This window comes from Athene cunicularia (assembly GCF_003259725.1).
Source record: "Athene cunicularia isolate RWA chromosome 12 unlocalized genomic scaffold, athCun1 chr12_part1, whole genome shotgun sequence".
NCBI lineage: Eukaryota > Metazoa > Chordata > Aves > Strigiformes > Strigidae > Athene > Athene cunicularia.
Genome location: NW_020799116.1, coordinates 23073302 through 23097240, shown reverse-complemented (window position 1 = coordinate 23097240; position 23939 = coordinate 23073302). Strand labels below are relative to the sequence as shown.

General features: G+C 36.5%; 1 protein-coding gene across 9 annotated transcripts; it reads left to right on the top strand.

Moving 5' to 3' along the window:
* PTPDC1 (protein tyrosine phosphatase domain containing 1) lies at positions 1-23383 on the top strand. Of its 9 annotated transcripts, none has more exons than XM_026857778.1 (10): positions 1-73; positions 11941-12033; positions 14785-14956; positions 15748-15828; positions 16051-16169; positions 16930-17067; positions 17720-18927; positions 19648-19833; positions 21717-21827; positions 22626-23367. In XM_026857778.1, the coding sequence occupies exons 2-10, from the start codon at positions 11949-11951 to the stop codon at positions 22740-22742; spliced, it is 2217 nt and encodes a 738-aa protein (XP_026713579.1). In that variant the 5' UTR covers positions 1-73; positions 11941-11948; the 3' UTR covers positions 22743-23367. The 9 variants fall into 9 exon arrangements, with proteins under 9 accessions (XP_026713579.1, XP_026713584.1, XP_026713580.1 ...); XM_026857779.1 differs by lacking the exon at positions 1-73 and adding an exon at positions 993-1153; XM_026857777.1 differs by lacking the exon at positions 1-73 and adding an exon at positions 6026-6518.
* Positions 23384-23939: the final 556 nt, after the last annotated feature.

Here is a 23939-nt window from a genome sequence, read left to right as displayed (position 1 = left end):
CACAGACCGCGGCTGGCGGCGAGCGGCGGCCCCGGCGGGCTGCCCCTTCCCGCCCTGTCGCCCCCTGCCTGAGGTAAGCGACTGCAGTGTGCTTAACACGGACAAAAAACCACCCTTAAAACACGCATCCTTAGCTAGGGACTTAAAGTTCTCCAGCAGTTCCACGTTCGTTGCCTCGGTGACATGCAGAGTAGAGGCCCGCCCTCAGGAATTTAACACCCACGGACACCCCCTCTCTGCCCCGCGAGCTCTCTGGGCTGCGGAGGTGTGGGGGCTGTCCTGCTCCCTCCGCGGGTACTTGCCCGGCACCAACAGTTTTCAGAGCAATGACCTGTAACTCCTGGGGGCAGGACTATAGGGTAATCCAGCCCTTCCTGCCAGATAAATATTTCCCGTTTGCTAAATACTGCGGGATTTAACCTTCGCCAGGGCGTGTAATGTCTGCCCGGGAACGAGGGAACCATGAAGGAGAGCAGGGGATCACAGCTTCTTTAGGTGGTAACAGCCACGGAAAGAGACTTCGCCCTTCGCAGCAGTGTTTTCATGTTTTGTAGCAGTTATAACCTACCTCTGAGCATCGCTTGCACCCTCAAAAAGCGCATCTCAGTCGGTCCCCATAGGAGTTGTAAAGTCGGTCATGCATATGGCATATTCTTAAATCCAAACTCAGGATAGTAGTTTTAGATGTAGCTATTACTGCTCTTGCCAGTAGGCTGCAACTATACTGTTCAGTAGATTAACAAATTGAGAAAAGATTACTTGATATATTAGTAATCTAGATTTGAGTGTTTTCTCTTTACACAGCTCCCTTACTTTTCTGTTCTTAGAAAGAGCCATGTTTTCAGGATGCCTGCACCTCAGTTAGTAAACTGAGTACCACATCGCTGGAGTAATTAATGCCAAAAGAATATGTACAAAATAAACTTAAGTATTTGCGAGTCCTTTTTTTTTTTTTTTTTTTTTCTCAGTAGTTTACATACATGGAGCTACATGTGTAATACAAGAAAGACAAAATAAGGGGAGATATTCTTTAAGGCCAGATGCTGTAAGAATATCACCTTAGAGATATAATTAGCAATGTAATCCTCTCATAATGTGATTTCTTGAGTAGCAGCATAAACTGACCTGAATAGTGTTTCTTCCACATGTTTGAGTAATATCTTACTTCATCATAAATCCAATTATACCATTATGAGTATTTTTTATAATAGTAGTAAAATTACAAATGGGGGGAATTATGAGTAGAAGTTGTAAAATCTGACATGGATAAAACTAGTTGCTGGGAAGGAATGTGCTACAAATAATATAAAAAAAAAATTGCAAAGGCTCAGACAAGATACAAGATTTCTTGTATCCTTTAGTCTGGCTGGTAAATATATTCCCAGTTTCTGGTAATATATTCAGTATATTCCTAATTTCCTGAATGGAGAGTATTGTTTGCTGGCTTAGTTTAATTTTGTTCCTGCTAGTATATAATTCAGAATTAAAGACATACTTGTTTAAAGAGGCTCAGTTCAATTAGACAAGGTTTCTCATTGACTTCAGGCAAAAAGAGTCCCTGGTTGGTATTTTTCTGCCATGCTGCAGAGGCTGCTCAGCTCATGGCTACCCAGAGCTGGATGGCTGTTGCCAACTGCCTGCCTCAAAGTGTTTAGTTCACCTGTACAGTTCACCTGTACAGGGTAATTATACCTGTAACTCCTTAAATACCTTTCAAAATTATCGCAGTCCTTTCCTGTTACTGCCATGTATGGCTAAAGGCCACCTGCCTAGTTTGAAGCTGAAGGTCCTTTCCCTCCATCCAAGGAAGCGTTCTGCCCATGGCAAACCTCTCTGGGAATCCTGTGCACCTCTGAGCTGCAGCCAGTGGCATGAGGCACCATGGCCCCATGATCTTCCACCCTCTGCTGTGACACAGTGACTCCCTATTCCTTTGTCAGACACTTTTACTAGGCATAGATTTTTCTGTTTCTTTGTGAAACAAGGTTCAGACTCCAGAATTGCTTAAGCAAATATACAGCAAAACCAAAATTACTTCTAACCTTGTATTCTGTGGTTGTTTTTTCAAGAAAATATAGAAATTTGTAAATATTTTTACTCCTGATTTTGAGTAGCTTGTTATTGTTGAAAATAACAAACCCATACCCATTTCCTCAGTTTTCTGTCCACTCTGGAGGTTTTCCTGGACTCAATCTTATCACAGGAAGATGAGGGAGATAGAACTATCTGCAACTCTTGATCTCTGGTTACTTACATTAAATTCCTTTGATCTTTTTGGTTCTTCAAACAGTTCCCTCTGTTACAGAGCTTGACCATTTTGTTCCTTAGCAAAAAGCACATGATAAAATGACTAAAAGGATTGAGTACCTTAGAGCTGCTTAATTTTCTTAACATTTCCTCATTTCCTTTACCTAGTCTGCCATTTTTGAACAGTTAATTTCTATTGTACATAAACTCGACAACTGTTCTGCATAACCACAGCAGGTCCAATGTTTCTTAGAAATTATGCATACATTAAACAGCGCTTTTTCAAAGGTATTATATGGTAGCTCTTTATTATATGGTAGCTCTTCAGAAGTTCTAAAACTTACAGAAGAAAGATTTCTTTTTCTGTTTTCCAGCAACCTGACATTTGCTAGTTATTTCAAAGACAGAGCTAGCAACCCAAAGGAGAATTACTGGATGAGGGCTTTGAAGATACATGGATACTGCTGTCATATATGTAGAAAACAAGCTGTCTCACAAAGCAGAGCTAGACGGCGTTGCTATCACTCTCCTTTCTATATCTCTAGTTTAAGTTGCGATTTTTCTTTTACTTTAAAGCCTGTGGCTAAAAAGAGGTTATAGACTATTTTCCTGAGCAGCTTTTGCATTGCAAGTCCATTGAGTGATACTTGATACAATTCTTCAGTTTTAGAACCATCTTTTGAATTGAAATGTTCATATTGCTATGCTGCCTTTACTTAACATTTCACTACATTGCCATTTTGTTGTTTACTGGCAGTTTTAGCTAACAGTGGAACAAACAGGAAAAGAGATTGTCAGAAGTACAGATGATGAAAGAGGACAGGGATCCCAGGTGAGCTGCTGCTCTGGGATCTCATTAAGCAGCTAAACATGTATATTTATCTCACAACTGTCACGCTGCCAGTGTAGTCAAGGTCTACCACAGATAGGCTATGACCCTGATTTTATGATTGATTTGCAGTGGTACTGCATTATGCTTAAGGGACAGAAATAGATATTTAAAAATATCTAAAAGCAAAACTTACAAAAAGACTTTCATAACATTTAATATAAAGTTAGACAAAACTAAAGCATTCCCTGCAGTGTTTCAATACAAGCTGAAAATAAAGCAACATTACTTGATTTTTATTATCCAAACTATGAGAAGATCAAAAAGAAAAAGGTGAAGCTGGAAAAGTCCAAAGCCAGAGGAATTTTAATACATAGTTTGTACTAAATTAAAATTAACCTTTGAGAAAATTAGTTTTTAGTAAACTTTAAGTTTTAGGATATTTGGTGTTTGGATTCTGTCTATGTACCAATGAAAACAGTGCAGTTTAAGCAATGGTCAAACATTGTAATTGCATCCAGCTCAGTATGAGACAATTTAGACAGTTGTCTACCTGCCTAATCTGATACATTAGTCTTTAAGGTCACGGAACAGGTGGATTTGCTAAGTCTCCTGTAAGGTAGCCATGAGGCTGCCAATGCAGTGCAAGAGAAATTAAGTTGCCAGAAGCATAATGATCCTGTTCTAATTACCTAAAAAACTTGTTAATATCTTTAAATGGCAATCATAGTTCTATTTTCCAGAGGATCTGGGATTCTTAATTTTGTTTAAATAGGAAAATGTCAAGCCTAGAGAGATAAAGATTATTCATTTAGTCACTAGCATCCCACCTACTCTGTACATTCTTTCCTTGGAAATGGCAAATTATTTCAACCTAGTGGTTAACTCCCCCCAAAAGTCATCCTCAGTTACACAAAGCCTTGTCTTGACAAAAATATGATGACATAGCCTGTTCGAACAAACATGTTTGGCACGCATTCCTGGAACCAGCTAAACTTTCCAAATCGTTAGAAAAAAATTGTTCAGCTGAATAAACTGCCATTTAATACTGAAGAGTACAAATGTAGGAACAGATACAAAGGGCAACTTAGCAAACCTCTAACACCTACGGATTGGTATGGCAGCAGGGTGTTGCACTGAGAGTCCAGACCATCCAAGAAATAACTTCCCTCGGGAATCAAATAGGTAAATAGTGTTACTGTATTATCCATATGAAAATAAATACTATGTCAGTGACAGCTTCTCAAATGTGAGCATTTGGAACTTTCTCCAAAAGAGTATGCTTATACTAGGAATTTAATTTAATTAATATTTCTTAATTATATAAAGCTGCTCTTTGTTCATTAGTCAACTAAAAAAAATACTAACTTCCTCCATTTCTTCCTACAAAACCTTTTACCAGATGCTCAATTTGTTTTAACACATCTTTTGTGTGCTGACACTTGAAAAATGTGTCCCTTTACTCATAATTGTTAAATGCTGATTTATAGAGCCACTTCTATAATGACTAAAATTAATGTGTGATGAAAGCAAGAAGCGATGCTGCTACTGAGGAGTGTTATTTGTGCAGGGATCTTCAGACAGGGCATCTGTCAGTGCTTAATCTAACTTGGGAGTCAGCCCTGCCTTGAGCAGGATGTTGGACTTCAAATTCTTTCTACCCTGCATTTTCCATGATGCTAATACAGGTTCCTACTGAAGGTTTTTAATTCCCAGGAAGTTGACACTGCGTTTTGCTGGACCTGTAAAGCAGTGACGTGCTTTGGTTACTGCTTGGGGTCCACTCTCACAGACACCTAAGTGAACGTGTAATTTTGTGTGCTTAGAGCCTGGCGTCGAGCAGGGCTGCTGGACGCAGTGGGGCTGTTTACCAGTTCTGGTCCCACAGGGACCTGCAAGGATCAGTGGTTCTGAGGTGTTGAGCCCTCCCTCCAGTTCAACCTGCAGGCTGGGCAAACTGCAGGATCCTGGCACCTGTGGAACTGAAACTTCTAGAGAAAGATGTTCAGTATATGATTTTAGGCTCCACAGTCTGTTCAGATTTTAAAGCGTGTTTTCCAAAATTGTGTACAAATATTTTGAAGCCCCATTTTTATTAAAGGGTTTTTTTTGCACAAATGTCCATACATGTATGTAAAAGTGATGCTTTCTGTTTTCTAAGCTGACTGGATGCAGTTAGTTCATGCATGTGATTATTTTGTCCCTGCAAGTTTAGTAAGAAACTAGATGTATAATTTTAAGTACTACTTTTTAAATGTCTCTGTTCTCAGTAATGTAGAAAAATAGTTGGATTCTCCTTCCTTCTGATTATTATTAGCAGTATACAGCACAAACCTGACCTCAGAATAATTTCTGAAAATTAACAAAATTATTTAGTCCTGTTACATTCTCCATCTTTCTATTGGCCAAAATTAAGGCAGATGTTTAGCTGAGACGATGTTTTCTGAGTGGTTGTTAGCATCAGACTTGAGTTGTCTCCTGTAGCTTGCTCTCCTTGCTTGTTTAAATAATACACATATCCTATCAACAGAAGCTTATACAAATATTTTGTTTCTAAATAATTATGCGGCATTTTTAATGATGAGCAGTGAGTAGCAATTAATGCTAGGGATTTTTTAATAAGACATGCAGGAAAGTGAGGGAAATAGATGAAAGCTTTTTTTCTGCAAGCTAATATTTAGTGGTTCAAATTGATTTAGTATGGTAGAATAAGATATTGTATCCTATTTTATTTATCAAGTATTTAGTTAAATCAACAAAGTCTTTCCTTTGTTTTTTTAGTAGATTACATCCTTTTCATTCAGATGAATTTATTTTTGTTACGGTTTTGAGATACTACTTTTAATTCGGTTAATTTATACTCCATGTAAATATTTCAATTATATTCTGTATTTTATTGGGCAAGAAAAAAAATGTTTTGTTCAGGATGTATCCACACAACAATGAAACATCTCTGATTTTCTTTTCCTGGCATTTCAAAATTACTGTATCAGTTTAAATGTGATTAATGCAACTTCACTAAATTATCTCTATCTGTGTGCTTAGTTGTGTGATGCATGTAGACACACATATTTATATATTTACGTGCGGTTGATAATAGGAAAATGAGGTGAACAGAAAAAAAGAGATGGAAGATTCAGTTACTAAAACATCAGGTTGGTGTGGCCTGTTTGCCTCAATCCCTTTAAAATCTAGGCAGACACAGAAAGCAGTTTATGGGATGATTATCTGCACAGGCACTCCTCATACAGTCTTAAGAAAAGATAGTTAACTGGCTTCTCCCAGATTACCATCACGAATCCTATTAACTACAGGAAATACTGTGGCAACATCATTCAGGTTCTCTTCTGTAAAGTGTCAATTCCCTACAACCTATTTCTTGTGGTTGATACTGCAACAATGAAGGGATCAACAATCACTCATTCTTTTTGCAGGGTAACAGGTAAGGTCTTAAATTACAATTACTGAAACTCTGTTAAAACTCATGTAAATTTACTATGGTTTTGATGTATAAGATTGAAAAATAATTCCACTAACTTGCAGAGTTCATTTTTAAACTTTTCCACTTCTGAATGCTGTTAAAACGCATTACTGACAATATTTCATTCTTCTGTATGTAGTCAGTCTTACAAGTCTTATAGTCTCTTAGTAAACATGATATTCATGATCAAGAGTATCTGAGTCACCCCTTTTCTCTGTAGAACAGTTAATATTAATTTTACACCATCTTCTTTATAGCTCTCAATAGTAATTACTGGCTGCCAGCCTATTCAAGGTAGTTTAAAATAACTTCAGTTAACTATTGGATTAACACTACTACAGAAAGCTGATGTGATTTAAATAACATGAATCAAGTCAACTGGTAGACCTGTCAATCAGTTTAGCTTGCAGTTTCTTGCTATTTATGTCAAAAAAATCTATGAATAGCGAATACTGAATCACCAGACCAACACCTATATTATCTTCTAATGAATTATGTTCTTTTGTCTCTTTTGTATGTGAAAGCAGTTACAGTCCTTCATAAATATCAAACTTAATGATTAAGTGACATTCACCATTTACTAAAACAGACGGGGAATATTTTTTTCCTAAAGTGGGAAAAGCACATACAGAAATAATAAATCAGTTCTGGTTGTGGTCCCAATGAAATCACTGAGTTTTACAACAGCTGTAGTATTGTTATGCTGCGTAAATTACATATAACTAAACTCTATGTAAATTTATTTAAATTATTACTTTGTCTTCTATCTGTCCTGTATCTATGTGTTTATTTTCTTTTTCCATCTTTTTGGTGTTTGCTTATAGGTAGTAAATTTCAAATAAGCCTAGGGAATTGAGGTGTGTGCCTATTGAAGTATGTGTGCTCAGTGCTAAAACTGCCTTCAAGGCTTCTGGTAATTATAGCTTAAGTATTTGTGAAATATCTATTATCAGCAAGATTTTTATCGATACACACATTAGAACAACAAGCTTTGCATTTTGCTTCATTATTCATAATAATAAAGTTTAACAAAAAACAGTTATCTAAAATTTTCACAGAACTTGAGAAATAAAGGTATTGTTATTCCTGGCAATGTTAAAATTAGATAGTCTGTTGTAATTTAAAACACTGTTTCATTTCTCAGTGCTTCCTGTAGAAGTCACTAACTGTGTCTCAGCAAATTTAGAAGATTTTTCTGTTAAAAACTCTCATGATCTGCCAATCTTAAAATGTCAGATTTAAAGCCTGAATTTAGAGACCAAGTTATAGTTTAGTAGCTGTTAACCACTTCCTTAACTATAAACAGACCTCCTTACGCTATTGTATTTTTGATTAGTCTTAGTTATCTGAGTTATCTTTAGTTATCTAGCTAAAACATCTTAATTAGTGCAGTTTACAGAACTTTGAATTTTGGCAATGAAACTTTATCCCATATGAACGTATATTTAGACAAATACCCCGTTGACTTCTGTGGGACTGCTCACACAAGCAGGAAGATAAGTACCTGTAGAATCAGGCCTCAAAGTAAACTTTAGGGGTGTTACCTGAGTGCTTGGGTACTGAGTTAGCATAGCCTCTACCTGCAGAGCATCTTACATACTATTAGGGAGTGATCACATACAGCTAAACAAGCTGTGATTGGTTCTAAGCTACTGTCCACACAATATAACTCATATTTAATGGGTACAATACAAGAAGCACACGCAAAAAGCACAGGCCTACGGACCTCCTACTTGATGTTTCAGCTTCACTCCATATCTCTAGTTAAGGAATTTGCTAAACAATAGCCCTCTATGCAGTGGCAAGGCAGAGAGGAACATTGAACAGTAGTTCTTTACACAGAGGCAGCTAGCAGAGAATTGCTCATGTCGGTATCAAGGACCAGATGGTTGTTATCTTCCAAAAATTTCTCCACAATAACCTCAGAATTTTATGTTTCGGGCATAAGCATCAGCATTTGCCTATATTGTATTAATATATTTGCAGTTTAAAGTAGCTTTTCTTATACACTGATACTTTAAAATTGAAAGCTTATCCAAGATTTTTTCATGTTAATATATAAAAGTAATCTTTTGACATATGAGGTCTGCGGTCATCTTATTCACCAAATCCAACGAATCTGGAGAGATGGGACCTCACTATTACTAGGTAGCTCCACAGAATGCAGTGGGGAGATTTAAAATGGGATTACTGTTCATGCCAGCAGCTGAACTGCCCCAGCTGGAATCGTTCCAGTGTGGAACGCAAGCTCTCCTCTGTTTTGAAATTGTTTTCTGAAGTAAAAGATATTAATTATATCTATTAAATATCCATCTTAATTGCTAAGATAGAGTGAGACCAGCATCTTCTTGTCTCATCACTTCTTGGCTATATAATTGTTTTCAGGCTGCTAAAACATTAGATATTGCTTCTTTCTCTCATTTCATTCTGGAGCAAAAATTTTGCCCAGTGACTGGAAGCCACTGATTTCCAGATCCTGACATTCGAAAAAGGAATCTTCCTTGTTTTAAGGCAGAGTGACATCTAAGCCAGTTGCTAATTTGCTAACCCCATTGCTAGTTTGTTGAGTTCATCCTGCAGCCTGCTTGTGTGCACCAGTGATGTGTGTCTCCTTTATGCTCTTCCTTTGTAAGTCTGCCCACCAGATAGTTGCAGAACCTGCTTTGTTGTGGATCCCTGATCTCCCATCTGTCCTACTGGCTGCATGGCACTTTACTACTCAACTTCTAACTTTACAAAGAGGAGTGCTTTTATTCCGGAGGAGAGGGATGTTGACAAAAAACTGCTTCACTCCTTAAAAGAAAGTGGAAGCACAGACCTGTGATAGTGCAGCATGCCTATACTGTTTCCTCTGAAAGAAAGTCACCTCTTTGCATGTATGAAGCAGTAAGTAGAACTTGACAGCTGTCATGTTAACAAATGAAACAAGTGAATCGACGGTGCAACTAACATGAAACAAAAAATTTTGTATGCTTTCTATTAGGAATTGGTCTGCTCAAAAGTGTGTGTGTGGGGGTGGGGTGTGTGTCAAAAATACATACAGACATCAAAACAAGTATAAAATCCACACCTGGAGAGGACCCCCCTAGTGCTTGACATCCGATGGTGTATTGTGATTTCAAGAAACCCTTGTTTCCTTGGGCAGTGTGGTACTGCTATTTACTTCAGTCAGCAAACAACACAGACATTATTTTTACTATGTTTTGGACTCATTAGCTGTGTTTATGCATGCTTAATGACATTGCTTTCTGTGATAAAACATAAAAAGATGGAACACCACCTGACACACTTCCATTTCTTCAACTGGGAAACAGGGATTAAAATACCACCTTCTTTGCTGTCATAGGAATAGAAATGCATGTCAGAGATAACTGAAGGAATCTGATTTATGTGGTATCATGATTGCCCCAAGGCATGTGACTCAGTTCCCTGGGACAGCTAATGAAGACCATGACCTGGAATAGCACTCCAGGCTTGTTTTTATCTCCAGCATCTATCAAGTGTTCATGTGATGAACAAAATACCGAAGAGGCCCCTTCAAAAACTAAGAGAGTATCTGGTACATAGAAGAATCGGGAAGGAGTTGTTTCTTTTACCTCAGCATTTTTTTTTTTTACTTTAACAGTCTTTTTATCTGTGCAGGAATATAATACCCCTCTCTAGTAACATCAACACTGAAATAGTACTTCCTGTCCCAGATTACAATATTTACCATCTGTTCGAGGGAGTGCAGTGTAACTCTGTAAAGTGATTTGTCACAATCTTGCTTTTTTCAGAAATCAGTATAAGGGAATTGTTCACATTGATCATGCTGTGCAATTTAAAACAACTGTCGGGAAGTCAATCTAGCAAACTGAAAGGCACACAGACAAAGTACATCCTAAACCAGTTGGAACTGCCTGGTTCTTTAAAAGTGTAGAGTCAGATGGTCAAGTAGCTGAGTAGAAAATGCTTCAGATACTCTTTAATCTTTACTAAGACTCATCTTAATTCATACTCATGTTTATATTGCAAATGCATTTCTGAGCATCACTGATGTTTCAACAGGCCTTTTGGCTTTCACGGACAAATGTAATTCTCACCTTTTTGAGACAACCGATACGGCAGTATTAGAGGGTTATTAATGTGTTTGTGTATTCTCTTCCCACCTTTGAACATCTTGAAAAGGACAGAGCCATTCTAGGTGACTTTGTGGAGTAAAGTCCACTAGCATTGCTGAAAGAATGATTTATTCAAGTATGTGGTAGATAATGTAATAACTGAATGAATGGAATTCTGTTTGAATCTATTTAAATAATTACTTTAAAAATAATTGTGCAGAATTCCAGATAAAAAGTGGACAATGAACAGCAAGCAGTTAACACCACACTTCAGCACAGCACAAGACTGTTATACTACCTAATCCCCACAATATTATTTTTCAGCAAATCTGTCTTTTAAAACACTGTTTATGCTGCTGAATCCTAATACTGGTTTTGCAGAACTTGGGACCTAAGGTTTGTCTATTCAGTAAAGTTTTTATAGTTATACATACAGCAGAGATGACTTTGGTATTAAAAAATGCTTTTTCTGTTATACTTGCAACTGTTTTCCTAATGAGGTAAGAGAAACAATGGTAATCTTACAGTGGGTAAGAAGTTACACTCAAGATGCATGTAAATGGTTTATTTAAACATCACAGTGACTAATATGTTCATGTTTACAGCTTTCCTTTAGCTTTCTTTTTGTCAGATAGAAGCTCTTCAGAATAGAATTTACCTTGTATTAGAAATTATATTAAAGGATGAGAAAAACTTTTCTGCTTAAGACAGGCTCTTGTGTTCAGTTTTCTTGTTAGAGGAGAATCATCATATATGTGACTTCAGACTTGCCAACAGACTTAAGGAGTGGAGGAAAGAGAGCAGAGAAGGCATATAGCTTGTGGACAGTCTGGCAAATACCAACTAAAATGATAAATGGTGTGATCAAGAAGTCGTGCTGCCATTATGGTATTAGCTTTATTGAAACTGCCTCTTGCAAGATTTCAGTTTCAGATCTCTGGTTGTATGTTTACTTTAAAGAATTTGGTAAAATTAAGATGGCATTACATTAGATGCTTTTGGTTGAGTGATTCCTGTCCATATAAAACACACAGTTTTAAAGTACATGATCAGCCAAACTCTAGAGCTTGAAACACACAGTTGGCTAAGCTTTTAATTGCTAGGACAGACAGCAAAGCTCTTGAATTTTAAGATGACTGCACACCAAAAAGAAAGTGCAGTCCATGTCTGCCCAGATCTTAAGCCTTGGACAACTCTATAACCAGGTGCCAGGTACTCAGCTTTATTTTGCATTTTTGAGCTTTTGTTGTAGATTTTCAGTGAACATATTGCTGTTTCAACAGGTACTGCAATGGTTGCAGGAGTTTTGCTGCAGAATGAACTACCATATTCTTCGCTGCTAGAGAGCAGTCTCTATCTTGCAAATATGAGTTCAGGTAATGATTTTTCTCTGATATGCCATTCACAAAAAAATGCTTAAAGAAGTTCTGGAAGAAAAATACTTTCCATAGAAAACCTTTTTCCATAAGAACACCAGAAATATTATCCCCAATTATAAACATAAAATGTCTATAACAAAACCAAACTGCTTTACTTTATCATCAACACGATGTGTTAATATGTTGAGCTTTTCTGTAACTTTAATATTGTCAGATCTCTTAATTGAAGAAACTCTGATTTTTGCATTCAGAAAATGCCCAGCTCTCTAAAAATACAAACATGTCTTCAACAAAACTCCACTTTCTAACAGTGTTTAAACTCTTACAGGATGTAATTATTTCTTACTATTTTAGGTGAGTACTTGCAAATCCTCCTAGATTCAGTAGGAAAATAAGGATGTGCAGCATTTTATTTTGCTAATTCCTGGATCCACTGTCATTTGTTATATACCAAAGAAGAGATTCTGGGAAGAGAAAGAGGAAAATAATTAAATATAAGAAAGCAATATAATTAATTAGAAAACACTTTTCATAGATAGCACTTGAAATAACCTTTTAAATCTCCTTTCTTTTCCACCCAACCTCCAAAAGGAAAGCATATTTAAATATTTCCTCGCCTCTTGATACCACTCACCTCTTTATTGTTCAGCTAGCATAGTCAGAGTTTCAAGACAACAGCTAACACAGCTTTAACATTTTCCATTTCTCATAGACATCACTGATGATGTTTCAGGCCTGGTATCTACAGCAAACCTTACCACATCTCCTAAAGAGCTGGGGTGCAGTATTCAAAATTCAGTTACTCAATTCCTGTTCAGTACCTAGAAGAAACAGATTTTTGCTGTATGAATTTTTATCAGAAGAGAGCTTTGTCTTGCTCAGATTCCTCTGTAGGTGTTACTGGTTTTGTAGTACAGAAAGAAACAGACTAAAGATAGTGTATATCTTTAGGAAAATGTAGTGGAATTAATTTGATTATTGAATAAAGTTAAAGTGGGTTTTCTTGATTTTCTCAGTCTTTCTCTTTAATGTGCAGTCTAATGCACATACAGTGGGATGACAGAAGTGGTTTTTAACATTGCCATAGTCTGTTCTCCACATTGTTGCATGAGAATTTTGTGCTTTTGAGAGTGTTGCAGTCTTTCTGGCCAGCTCATTCTTCTCCTTAGCACACTGGAAGCAAAGTGGGAGGCAATTTGCCGCCTAATATCTACCTTCAAAAGCCTAAACCACTCATCTGATACATCTTATTCGTCCCATAATCTGCTTTATCTCAGTCTGTAGTGCTAACAGCTTTGCTTTATAAAAAAGCTGTGCCCTGAAAAAAAATAAGCCTTTTGTTTTGAATAACAAATTGTGTTTTGTTTGAAGATATGAATGGTCCAGAGCAAACAGTCTACAATTCATTATGTACTGAACCATTTCAGTAGGAACACACTAATCCCAATCATTACAAAGCTAATGATGCATTTTGGAGCAACTAAGTGGAGGAGAAGAGGTGGTTGTAGAATGTTAAACCAAGAGGTGGGGGAGTATAATGTACTTATACAGATTTCACAGGAAGCAGAGCCTCCAGCTACATTTTAATTGTTCTTTTGAATCTAGTATTTTGTGTCTTGGTGAGTTCTGAATGCATGTTATTTACAACTAACTAAATACATTGTTTATGGAAAATGTTTTGGTTGTTCCTAGTCCGTTCTCAAAATTATGTTTGAAATGCAACTATTTTCATCAAGCAGCAGAACAGTTTGTCCCAAACAGACTCCTTTCCTATGGAATGGAGCAGCCCCAGAGATAGCTGGCAGCAGCGACTTCATTGTTTGTTACTATGGAGACAACTCAGCCCATGCTGACTAGCTGCTGGAGCGGATCGAAGGATGCACAGCCCTCTGCAATTTCAGGGCTGAGCAGCTTGGATTTCCTACCAGTGCGTCCTCAGCAGCCTTCTTAGGTGGTAGCTGGGGCTGGTCAGTCATGCAGGGTTCACCCCAACGGCGTTCGGCAGTGAGTATTTTTAGCAACTTTTTCCAGGGTCGGAGGCATTCTTCCTCCGATCCCCTTCTTCGCATAATCCAGAGGCGCCGGAGCTCGGCTGTAGAGGTACTCTCATCATCGACTCACCGGGTTATGGTGGTGGTATCGTCCCTGAGCCCTGAGGAGCTGGATGCAACTTTTCCTGAAAAAAAAAGTACAGTACTTTTCATTAAGACTGTTGGAAGTTTTCTGGTTATTTTCTTGGTATTGAATTAATATACTTTTGTTCTATTAACTATATTTTTTATATATATGCATAAAATACTGGGTTTTAGTTTCTTTTCCTGTATTTTATATTTTGTTCACTGATCCTTATCCAAGGATTAATATATGCTTTTCACTCTGACAGCACAGTTAGAAAGAACAGATAAAATAGAAGCATATGTTCATACATACACCAAGTATATGGATAAGTATTTTCTATTTCAGGTGGAAGAAGACTGTGACATTTTTACCTGCTGCTAAGGATATCACACACCTCTACCTTCATCAAAAAACACAAAGTTACTGTGAGAAAAAACAGCTTCTGTAGAAATGCATGCAACTTTTTTCCCTCAGAATCCTTACTTTAAGCCTGTGTTGAAAAATGAGCCATAAACATATATTCCATATATTTATGCTGTAACTTCATCAATTTAAGGTTGAACCCATACTTTTAAGGTGGAGGTGAATTTGTAAGCTTCCTTACCAGATCTGGTTTTGTCTGTGTACTAGGAAGTTCAAGGCGTCCGACAGCAAAGTATACTAAAGTAGGGGAGCACCTTCGCCATGTCATTCCTGGTCACATGCAGTGTTCAATGGCATGTGGTGGACGTGCTTGCAAGTATGAAAACCCAGCTCGATGGAGTGACCAGGAGCAAGCCATTAAAGGGCTCTACTCTTCTTGGTAATAAGCAGAATTTCCTCCTACTAAATGTAACTGCATTGATTGTATTTATTAAAAGAGAGAATTCAAAGGAAAATAATAAGGTGGTTTTTTTTTGTTTTTTTTTTTTAAATCAGCTACTGATAAGTATAAAACATAATAATATCTTGATTCAGAATTACAACTTAACAATAAACCATAATGGCCATTGTACATAGCCCAGTAAAGATGGTGAAAGATTTCTGTTGAGTTACAATAAGTTTGGTTCAGATCCAAAAGAGTAAATATCTGTCATGAGTTATAAAAAAACTATTATGGGTTCTAGACAGTTCTTGCTAAGTTTTAAAATGCAAATTAATTAAAATGTATTCATGGTAGAATTAAAAATAAAAACATTTACTGAAGATGAAATAATGTAAGGTATGTGTTCAGAGCAAATTAATATGCAGTAATTTTGACATGAAGCGTATCTTTACAATCGTACTGATTTTTTTGTAACAGCAAATGCTATTCAGAAGCACACAAACCTTAAAGGACCAAACAGTTATCTGAGTCCAGATTTTTATACAGAGGAAATTTTTAATAGGTTCCTTGGCCTGGCATTTAAACAGTTCCAGTAATGGATTTTTGATATATGTTGAATCTGTATCAGCTTAACAAGATTTATCACTAACATGATAGAAGAATTTTTTTGAAAAATAATTTCTAGTTAATCATCAGCTATTTCTGTCTTTCTTGAATATAACATAGTATTCTTATTCCTACCCATGAAATTATTAATAACATTATTGTCTACTTTTCTAATTTCTCAGGGTAACAAATAACATACTGGCTATGGCTCGACCCTCAACAGAATTAATTGAAAAGTACAACATTATTGAACAGTTTGAAAGGTAACATATTTAGTAATTATTTATTGTAGGTATTGCTAGTGTAATTCCTGATCCGTTTTCTCTGTCAACATAGATTTGGATTGTGGTTAAAGGTCCTTTCATTTTTAATGATACACATATTAAATATTTATTCTCCACTAAGAAAAAATTTGTTTCAGAAAATAAGGTATAAGAAGATTTTGGCTGCATTTAATACTTTGACTCGTCTATTCCTTCCTTAAGATGTGGCATAAAAACCATAATTAACCTTCAGCGTCCTGGGGAGCATGCGAGCTGTGGGAATCCACTGGAACAAGAAAGCGGCTTCACCTACCTTCCTGAAGCTTTTATGGAGGCTGGAAGTAAGTTCACTCCTGCTGCTGTTCCTCATTAATTATCGATTTTGGCACTTAAAAATATTTTTACTTGAATTTTTGTGTGTTAAAAGTAGCTATGCAAGAAATGTTGCACACAATGGGATATAAACATGAATCTTGGCAAATACAATTGAGTTGATAACACGTTATTGAAGCTTGTGTATATGTAGAGTGAGATGGAGGGTTTATGTTCAGGTGTGTAAAGAAAGGACAACAGCTGAAGTTTTCTTTTTCTTCTGAGTTCACAAGTATATAAAACATTAGTGCTGCTTCAAAATCTGGTACAATGCATGCTTTCTTATCTAGACAATAAAAGGTAATTTCATTTGAGGACATTTGTATTGACAGTATTGTATTTTCATGTTATGGTGAGATGAGAAAGAGTGCCTCTGTAAGAAACAGCTTTTGACGGAAGAAGTGCTTTTATTTCTAAAAAAGAAAAAACCCACCTTCTATCTATATATAGCTCGATAATTTTTGTGTGAATCACTCGATTTTGTTGGCACCTTTTACATTCTGGCTGAACTTTAGTTTGACAAATCTTTGCTAGCTTCATGTGTTTATCAAATTTCAATAGCAAGCATACACTGAAATGGGAAAATCTCTTGCAAATAGTATGTAGTCAGATTCTATGATCCATTATGCAATTTTAATACTATCATTTATTAGTCATCTCTCCTCTGCATATAGTACTGAAAATTTCACATTTGGTACAACAGAAAATAACTCTCTTTTTTTATTTTAGTTTATTTTTATAATTTTGGATGGAAGGATTATGGAGTGGCATCTCTCACTACTATCCTTGATATGGTAAAAGTAATGGCTTTCGCCTTGCAGGAGGGGAGGGTAGCTGTTCACTGTCACGCAGGACTTGGTCGGACAGGTATGAACTCTACTGCAAGATCAACAGAATTGTTTTTCTAAGAATGCAAACCAGTTTCTGGTTATAAATTATTAATAATTTGTTTAGATTCTATATCATTGCAATCTATAAAATGGTTAAAAATGCTGAACAGATTTGTGAACATGATTTGAATGGCTAGAGGAGATCAGTTTTAATATTAAAACCAGAAACATGTAAGGTTAGAAAATTTTTTAATCTGTATAGTAATTCCCTGTTACCTTCAAATGGGACAGCTTCTTTATGATGGGAAAAATTCACCTAGTACATTTTCGTTGTCCAGTATTTATTACATGTTTACAAACCTGCCATTCATTGTTAGATAAGGTAGATTTGGTGGAGGAGCCAAAATTTCATTTACTTCTTTCAAGACGTTTTTGCCTATGTCCTTCCTCTAGAAGCCACCATTGTTCACAAATGATGGAACTCCTAGAGACGCTGTGGTGAGAAACTACCTCTCACTGCAAGTGTAGGGAGAGTGGGTTTACTATCTTGTGGACCAAGCAGCTATACTTAGGTAACAGCATCATGTAATAGAGAGCATAAAGCCTGTATCTTTATCTATATTTATCCTGTAGTTGCACTATTTTAGTCCAATAGTTCCTCAACTAATGCTTGTCTTTATGTTTTCCAGGTGTTCTCATAGCTTGCTACTTAGTTTTTGCAACAAGAATGAGTGCCGATCAAGCAATTCTTTTTGTCAGAGCAAAAAGGCCCAATTCTATTCAGACTAGAGGGCAGTTATTATGTATCAGAGAATTCACTCAGTTTTTGGTTCCTCTGAGAAATGTATTTGCATGCTGTGAGCCCAAGGCACACACAGTGACACTGTCCCAGTACCTGACCCGTCAGAGACATCTGCTCCATGGTTATGAGAGTAGGCATCTCAAACATGTGCCAAAACTTATTCATCTAGTCTGCAAATTGTTGCTAGATGTGGCTGAAAACAGACAAGTGATAGAGGCGGAATTGTTAGATATACCAGATCTCTCAGCTGAAATTGAAAAGACTATTTCTCAGTTGGTGTCCACACAGCTAGATAGAGAACTCACAAGGCAGGACAGTGATACGTTGGAGTCATCCCACACCCACCCGTCCACTTTTGAGACCAGGAATTCTCTTTTCTCCGTGGGACATGAATGTGATCCTCTTGGGAAAAGAAGGAATGTTGAATGCCATCAGCCTTTTACTCATCTGAAAAGGCGTCTAAGCTACAGTGAATCAGATTTAAGGAAAACTGAGTTTCTTTTAGAACAAGGAGAAACTGCGTGGACAGTACCTGTTCAGATGTTACTGTGCAACAAACTTAAGCAGAACAGTGGTGAGGAGTGTTCTGCCACGGGCGAACAAAAGCCACAGTTGGATTTAAACAGAGCATTAGTACATAATACATGCACGTTCTGGAGTCAAGGTAAATTTAATTTGGATGGACAAAAAGATGGTTCCTCACTTTATCACAGAAGGAACTCTAGCGAAGAAGTACACCGCAGCAGAACCTTTTCTTCAGGGCTAGCATCTATCCATAATACTGGGGAACCTGAAACACCAAGGCGTAATTTTACCAGTGAGATTGGTCATAGAAAAGACCACAAGACTAATATCTATAGCAGAAAAGTCTGTGTCTCCAAGGACTCTGATTCTTCTTCTTCTTCTTCTAAAGTCAACTTTACCATTGGATATGAAAGCCAAGGTAGCAAAGATGTGTCAGAGGCAATCCCACACATTGTTCTGCAGTCAGAATTAAGTTTGGAAGCCCGAAGAATTTTGGCAGCAAAAGCACTTGCAGATATTAATGAATTTCTGGGAGAGGATGAAGTGAAGCAAAAGGTAGAAATGTGGCAGGTAATTTTTAACTTGATTCAATATTATGGGCTCTGCATATTTCACCTAGGTTAATTCTTAGAATGGCAAAAATGCCACCATGTACTTTGAAATGGCACATTGGGACACCAGTTTACTGTGGTTCAGTAAATGATTGTATTTGTCAATTATGGGTCAATTATGGCTTCTTTCAAAAGCAAGCAAAATACACCAACAAATTGGTGCATCTCTAGTAGGACCAAACATTGTTTCTGGTTGTGTTCATTCATTTTACTAACTAATGAAAATTGATGCAGCTATCCGTGGCTGTAACTTGGCTGCTGGTAGCATAAAAGTACTACAGATTTTAAGGTAGAGCTGTGTTGATTTTTATTTAGAGTGTTCTGTGTGTAAAGTAGAAAAATTTAGTAGAAACTTGACTGCTTATTCTCAAAACCAAATCCTCCTTGCAGCATTTGCTTTGAAGTTGGAATCCAAAGCTGTTTTTTATGTATTCTAGCAGATAACTGGGAGGTTCTGACCTGCACTTTTTACGTCATCCTTAGTTTTTAAAGAATCATTTGTATTAGTGCTGACTAATGTTGATGCTTTGGAAAAAACCTAGAAATCAGTTTTTTTAACTCGTCTTTTTTTAATTGAAATGTAAGCAGCCAAGTACTGCTACAGTTAAAGAGAATGTTGGCAAAAGTAAATAGATGATGCATTTTCAGTTTTGTTCTGTTTTGTGGGTTTTTTTTAAAGAAAGAACTGAATTCTCGAGATGGAGCTTGGGATAAAATCTGTACGGAAAGAGATCCTTTTATCCTCTGTAGCTTGATGTGGTCCTGGATAGAGCAGCTGAAAGAACCTATTATATCCAAAGATGATATTGACATGCTGGCAAAAAATTGCTCAGAATCACAGGATGCACTTTACTTACTGAGAAAGGTAGACACTATATATGTCAATTCATTCTTTAACTGTCAAGTACATTTTGTTAATGTGTGTTAAACTATTAATTTATGGCCTTGAGCCAAGGGAATCGCACTTTTAAAAGGCAACTTAAGTCTCTTTAAAAATGAGAATGAGGATTATTGAATTGTATGAGTTGTAATCAATAGTATGACAATGAACACTGTAAGAAAAATACCAGATACTGTATTTGAACACCATTCAGTAGAAGCTCAACTTCAGCTTATTTCCCTGCAAATTCTGCAGGTTTGAGATCCAGATGCAAAGGTGAGAAACCTTTTCTCTGTGACTCAATGTATGGCTTTAGTTAATGTCACACCTGGCAACTGTGCGTAATGGTTGTCATATTTGCTGTGCAAACTTCTTAATCCATCAGCTTTGGAAGAGCTAGCACAAGGAACAGGAGGAATTTGCCAGTTGAAGGAATCAGAAGCCAGGCCAAATTCTTCTACATAAGTCAGAACTGTGGCCATCTGTATTCTAAAATGCCTATGAATAACTGAGGTACTTCTGAGTCAAACTCTTGAATTGTTTCCCCAAAGTTCTAGATGTGAGGTAAATTTAAAAAACCCCAAACCTCTATTCTTGATCTCTTAATTATACAAATTAATTTCTTAATTCTTTGGAAAATCTTTATTTCCAAAGTATATATGGAGAAAATATAGCCCCTTTTAACAGACTCCAGATAGCCAGCTTCTCATCAGTAGGTGGTCAGGACTTTATGTGGAGTCACCATCTTCATGACATGACGTACAGAATTCCTGAGTTCATCTAAAAACATCATGTTTCTTCTTGAAGAATCATCTCTATCAGTGTTTTAACTTTCTATTTGTATTAAATAAAAAATAACTTCTTGACACCTGTTATAAATGAATGGGAAATAAATAATTAATATTATTAATTAAAAATATTAATTTTGTCTTACCTTATTCTGTATTATTTCAGAGTCACAGAATAGTTGAGTTGGCAGGGATCTCTGGATATCTCCTAGTCCAACCATCCTGCTTAAAACAAGAGTTGACTAGAGCAGGTTGCTTGTATGACAGATGCTTCAGTCCCTTAATCATCTTTGTGGCCACTCACTGGACTTGTTCTAGTATGTTGATGTCCTTGTTAGCAAGGAGCCCAGAGCTGGACCCAGCTCTCCAGATGTGTCAGCTCCATTGACCTGCTGGCAACTCTCTGTCTGATGCAGCCCAGCTCTGTCTTAAGCTGCCCCAAGGGCCTGTTGCTGGCTCATGTTCAACTTCATATGCACTGAAACACCCAGGTTCTTCCCTGCTAATCTGCTCTCCAGGCAGTCAGCCCCCTATGTGTACTGGTGCTGCTCTTCCCTGAAATCTGTCAAGTTTTAATTTAATTTTCACTGTTAAATGACATTCCAGTGTGGAGATCTGTCTGTCTTGGAAAAGGGATGGGAACTGTCAGTCACAGAGATACTATTGCTTCCTCTATGCATCCTTGCTAGTGCTGCCCAGGTGTCTGTCTACAACACCAATGGTAGGACAGAGAGATGCAGATCATCTTTTGCTAGTTGGGAAAAGAGGCCTAAACATGCATAGAATTTTGGTCTGAAAAGGTAAAACCTCACTTTTTCTATGACAATTCACATGAATGCTACCGTTCTTTAGGGGACCTTGAAAAATAACTCTCCAGATGCACGCCTGACCTTCTAGAAATTTCCAGAGCAGTTTGTGGTACACTACGATAGAAAATTCCCTCCCCAACTCCTACACCTGAAGGTTTCAATACAGGAAGGCACAGTTTGATATTTGAATAGCAATTAACTAAAACTGAAAGTTAAATGTTTTTCATTAAAATATTGCTTCTAATGAGCTGCTGTTCCTTTTACCCACCAGGAACAGTGTCAGACTATCCTTTGTATTTTACACTGTGTGGTGAACTTGCAAATGCTACCAGCTGATGTGGAGGAGGCCTTACTTGCTCGTGCTATTAGAGCTTTCACTAAGGCAAGTAACCATTTTCCATGACATTGTACTTATTCATGAAGGGTGGGTCAACAGAGCAGGCCTCTGTGAGAAGAGTTACAGTAATTCCTTAACACCTAACATACTCATTCTTATTTATTTCAGAGATTCCATTTTATAATAATCAGCCTACATAAAGGGTAGGAAATATTCTCAACAAAAATTCTTGCACTACAGACTTAATCCTTTAGTATCATCTTTCTATTTCTGGATCATTGCCAATTCATGGACTTCTTCAAATTAGGGAAAAGATAATTTTTAAGTGGTGAGAATAATTAGTCACTGGGAGTGGCTTACCAAAGGTTTTCTTGGATTCTGTACTACTTGGAGTCTTTCCATCAGATTAAATAATTTTCTGAAATTGCATTGAAATTCAGTTGTGTTTCAGGCCCTTAATACAGTATGGGTATAAATAACTTCTGCTTTTGGAATCATTTAATACCAGTGACAGGTTAAGCTTGCTATCGCACAGCTTAGAGCTGCTTGCTTCTCAGATTCAGCAGGTGAAATTTGAACAGAACGTTCATCATACTACTTTCTAATCTCTTGTAAATCTACAGACACATCATCTGTTAAAAACAATCATGACATTTCTCCTTCTAATAATTCGTTTTAATGTTTAGTCAGCATAAAATTGAAAATACTTAGCAAAAAGTACTCCAATAGAAAACACATGCTTTCTTTGATAAATCTGAAAACTAATTTTTAAATATTGGTCATCTACTTTGCATTTTGCTGTATGACATCTATTTAACAACTAAAATTTCTCCTTTTTATTAGACAAGCTTCACTTCTGAAAATGGACCATATGTTTACGATACCTTGAAAAAAGTATTTAAGCAAACACTGGAAGAAAAAAGAAAAAGACTTAAGGAAGGAACAGAGAATCCTGCTTGATTTCTACACAGCTATGCTGAAGAATTAGATGAGCCTACCAAATTATTTTGCATTTCCAGTTACTGTATTTTCTGCTATCTGGCATGATTTACCTAACTTTAGGTAATAGGAGCTATTAACAAAGTATTTTATTTTTTTAGAGAGAGTTTTATTGACAATTGTTCTGTCTACACAGTTCTAAAGAAGAGCTCCCATGTACTGTAGCATTTGTTTTCAGGTACTATGCTTTCATATTGTGAACTTGTCTCTTGTTTTCAAATGTATTTATTGATTTAGAAGCCTCTGTCATTGACAAGCAACATTATTTTCAAGTTACATGATTGCCATAAATTCAGTGCCATGGTACACTAAGGTTTAATGGACTGAGTTAATATTTGTGTATTATATATGTTTACATTAATGTTACTTGATTTTACTTTGCAGAAAATAAATATTGACTGAACTTACTAAACCTTTTCCTTTTAGAAATCTAAAAATAAGACTAAGAGTAATAATGAACAGATCCTGAGGTCTGCTATTGACAGCAGATAATTTTTTCCTTTATCTCTTTTAAATAATTATTACCAATTATTAGTGTTTCTAAAAGGTGTTGCAATAGAGAAATACATAAAGTGTATTGAGTATTAAGTTATCAAGGCCTTAATTTAGACTTTTTTGGTTAAGAAAGCTTTAAAGAATTTTTGACAGAAAATTGTGGCATTTTAAGTGCTTTGAATAAGAGTAGAATTTTACCTTATTAGCTAAACTTTTATAGATCTTATTTTAAGTGAGAAAACCCTTAATTATCAAGCCTGAATAAGGATATAATTCTGTCTGTACTTATGTTCAGCAACGACTTGCATAAATAAGTGTAACATAACAATACTAAAAAATAATGAGGTCTTATTGTCTGCAATAAGCTTTGTAGAGGCATTTTTATCTAATAAGACAGAAACAACTGGGATATCATCATAACTGCAGTTTTTTCATTGCAGCTTTAGGATTCAGACCAGAATGCCAGTTTGCAGAGTTATCAGTTAACTGTTTATCCAGATTGATATATTTATGTAGTTAAACAAGAGTATGTCCTTTTCCAAAATATTTGTATACAGTACTCTAAATGTCTGATATTTAGGGTTAAAAAGTCCAGTTCAAAATACATATAAATTAGACATGCTTCAACTATTAGATGATTATATATTAAATTCAGATCCAAAC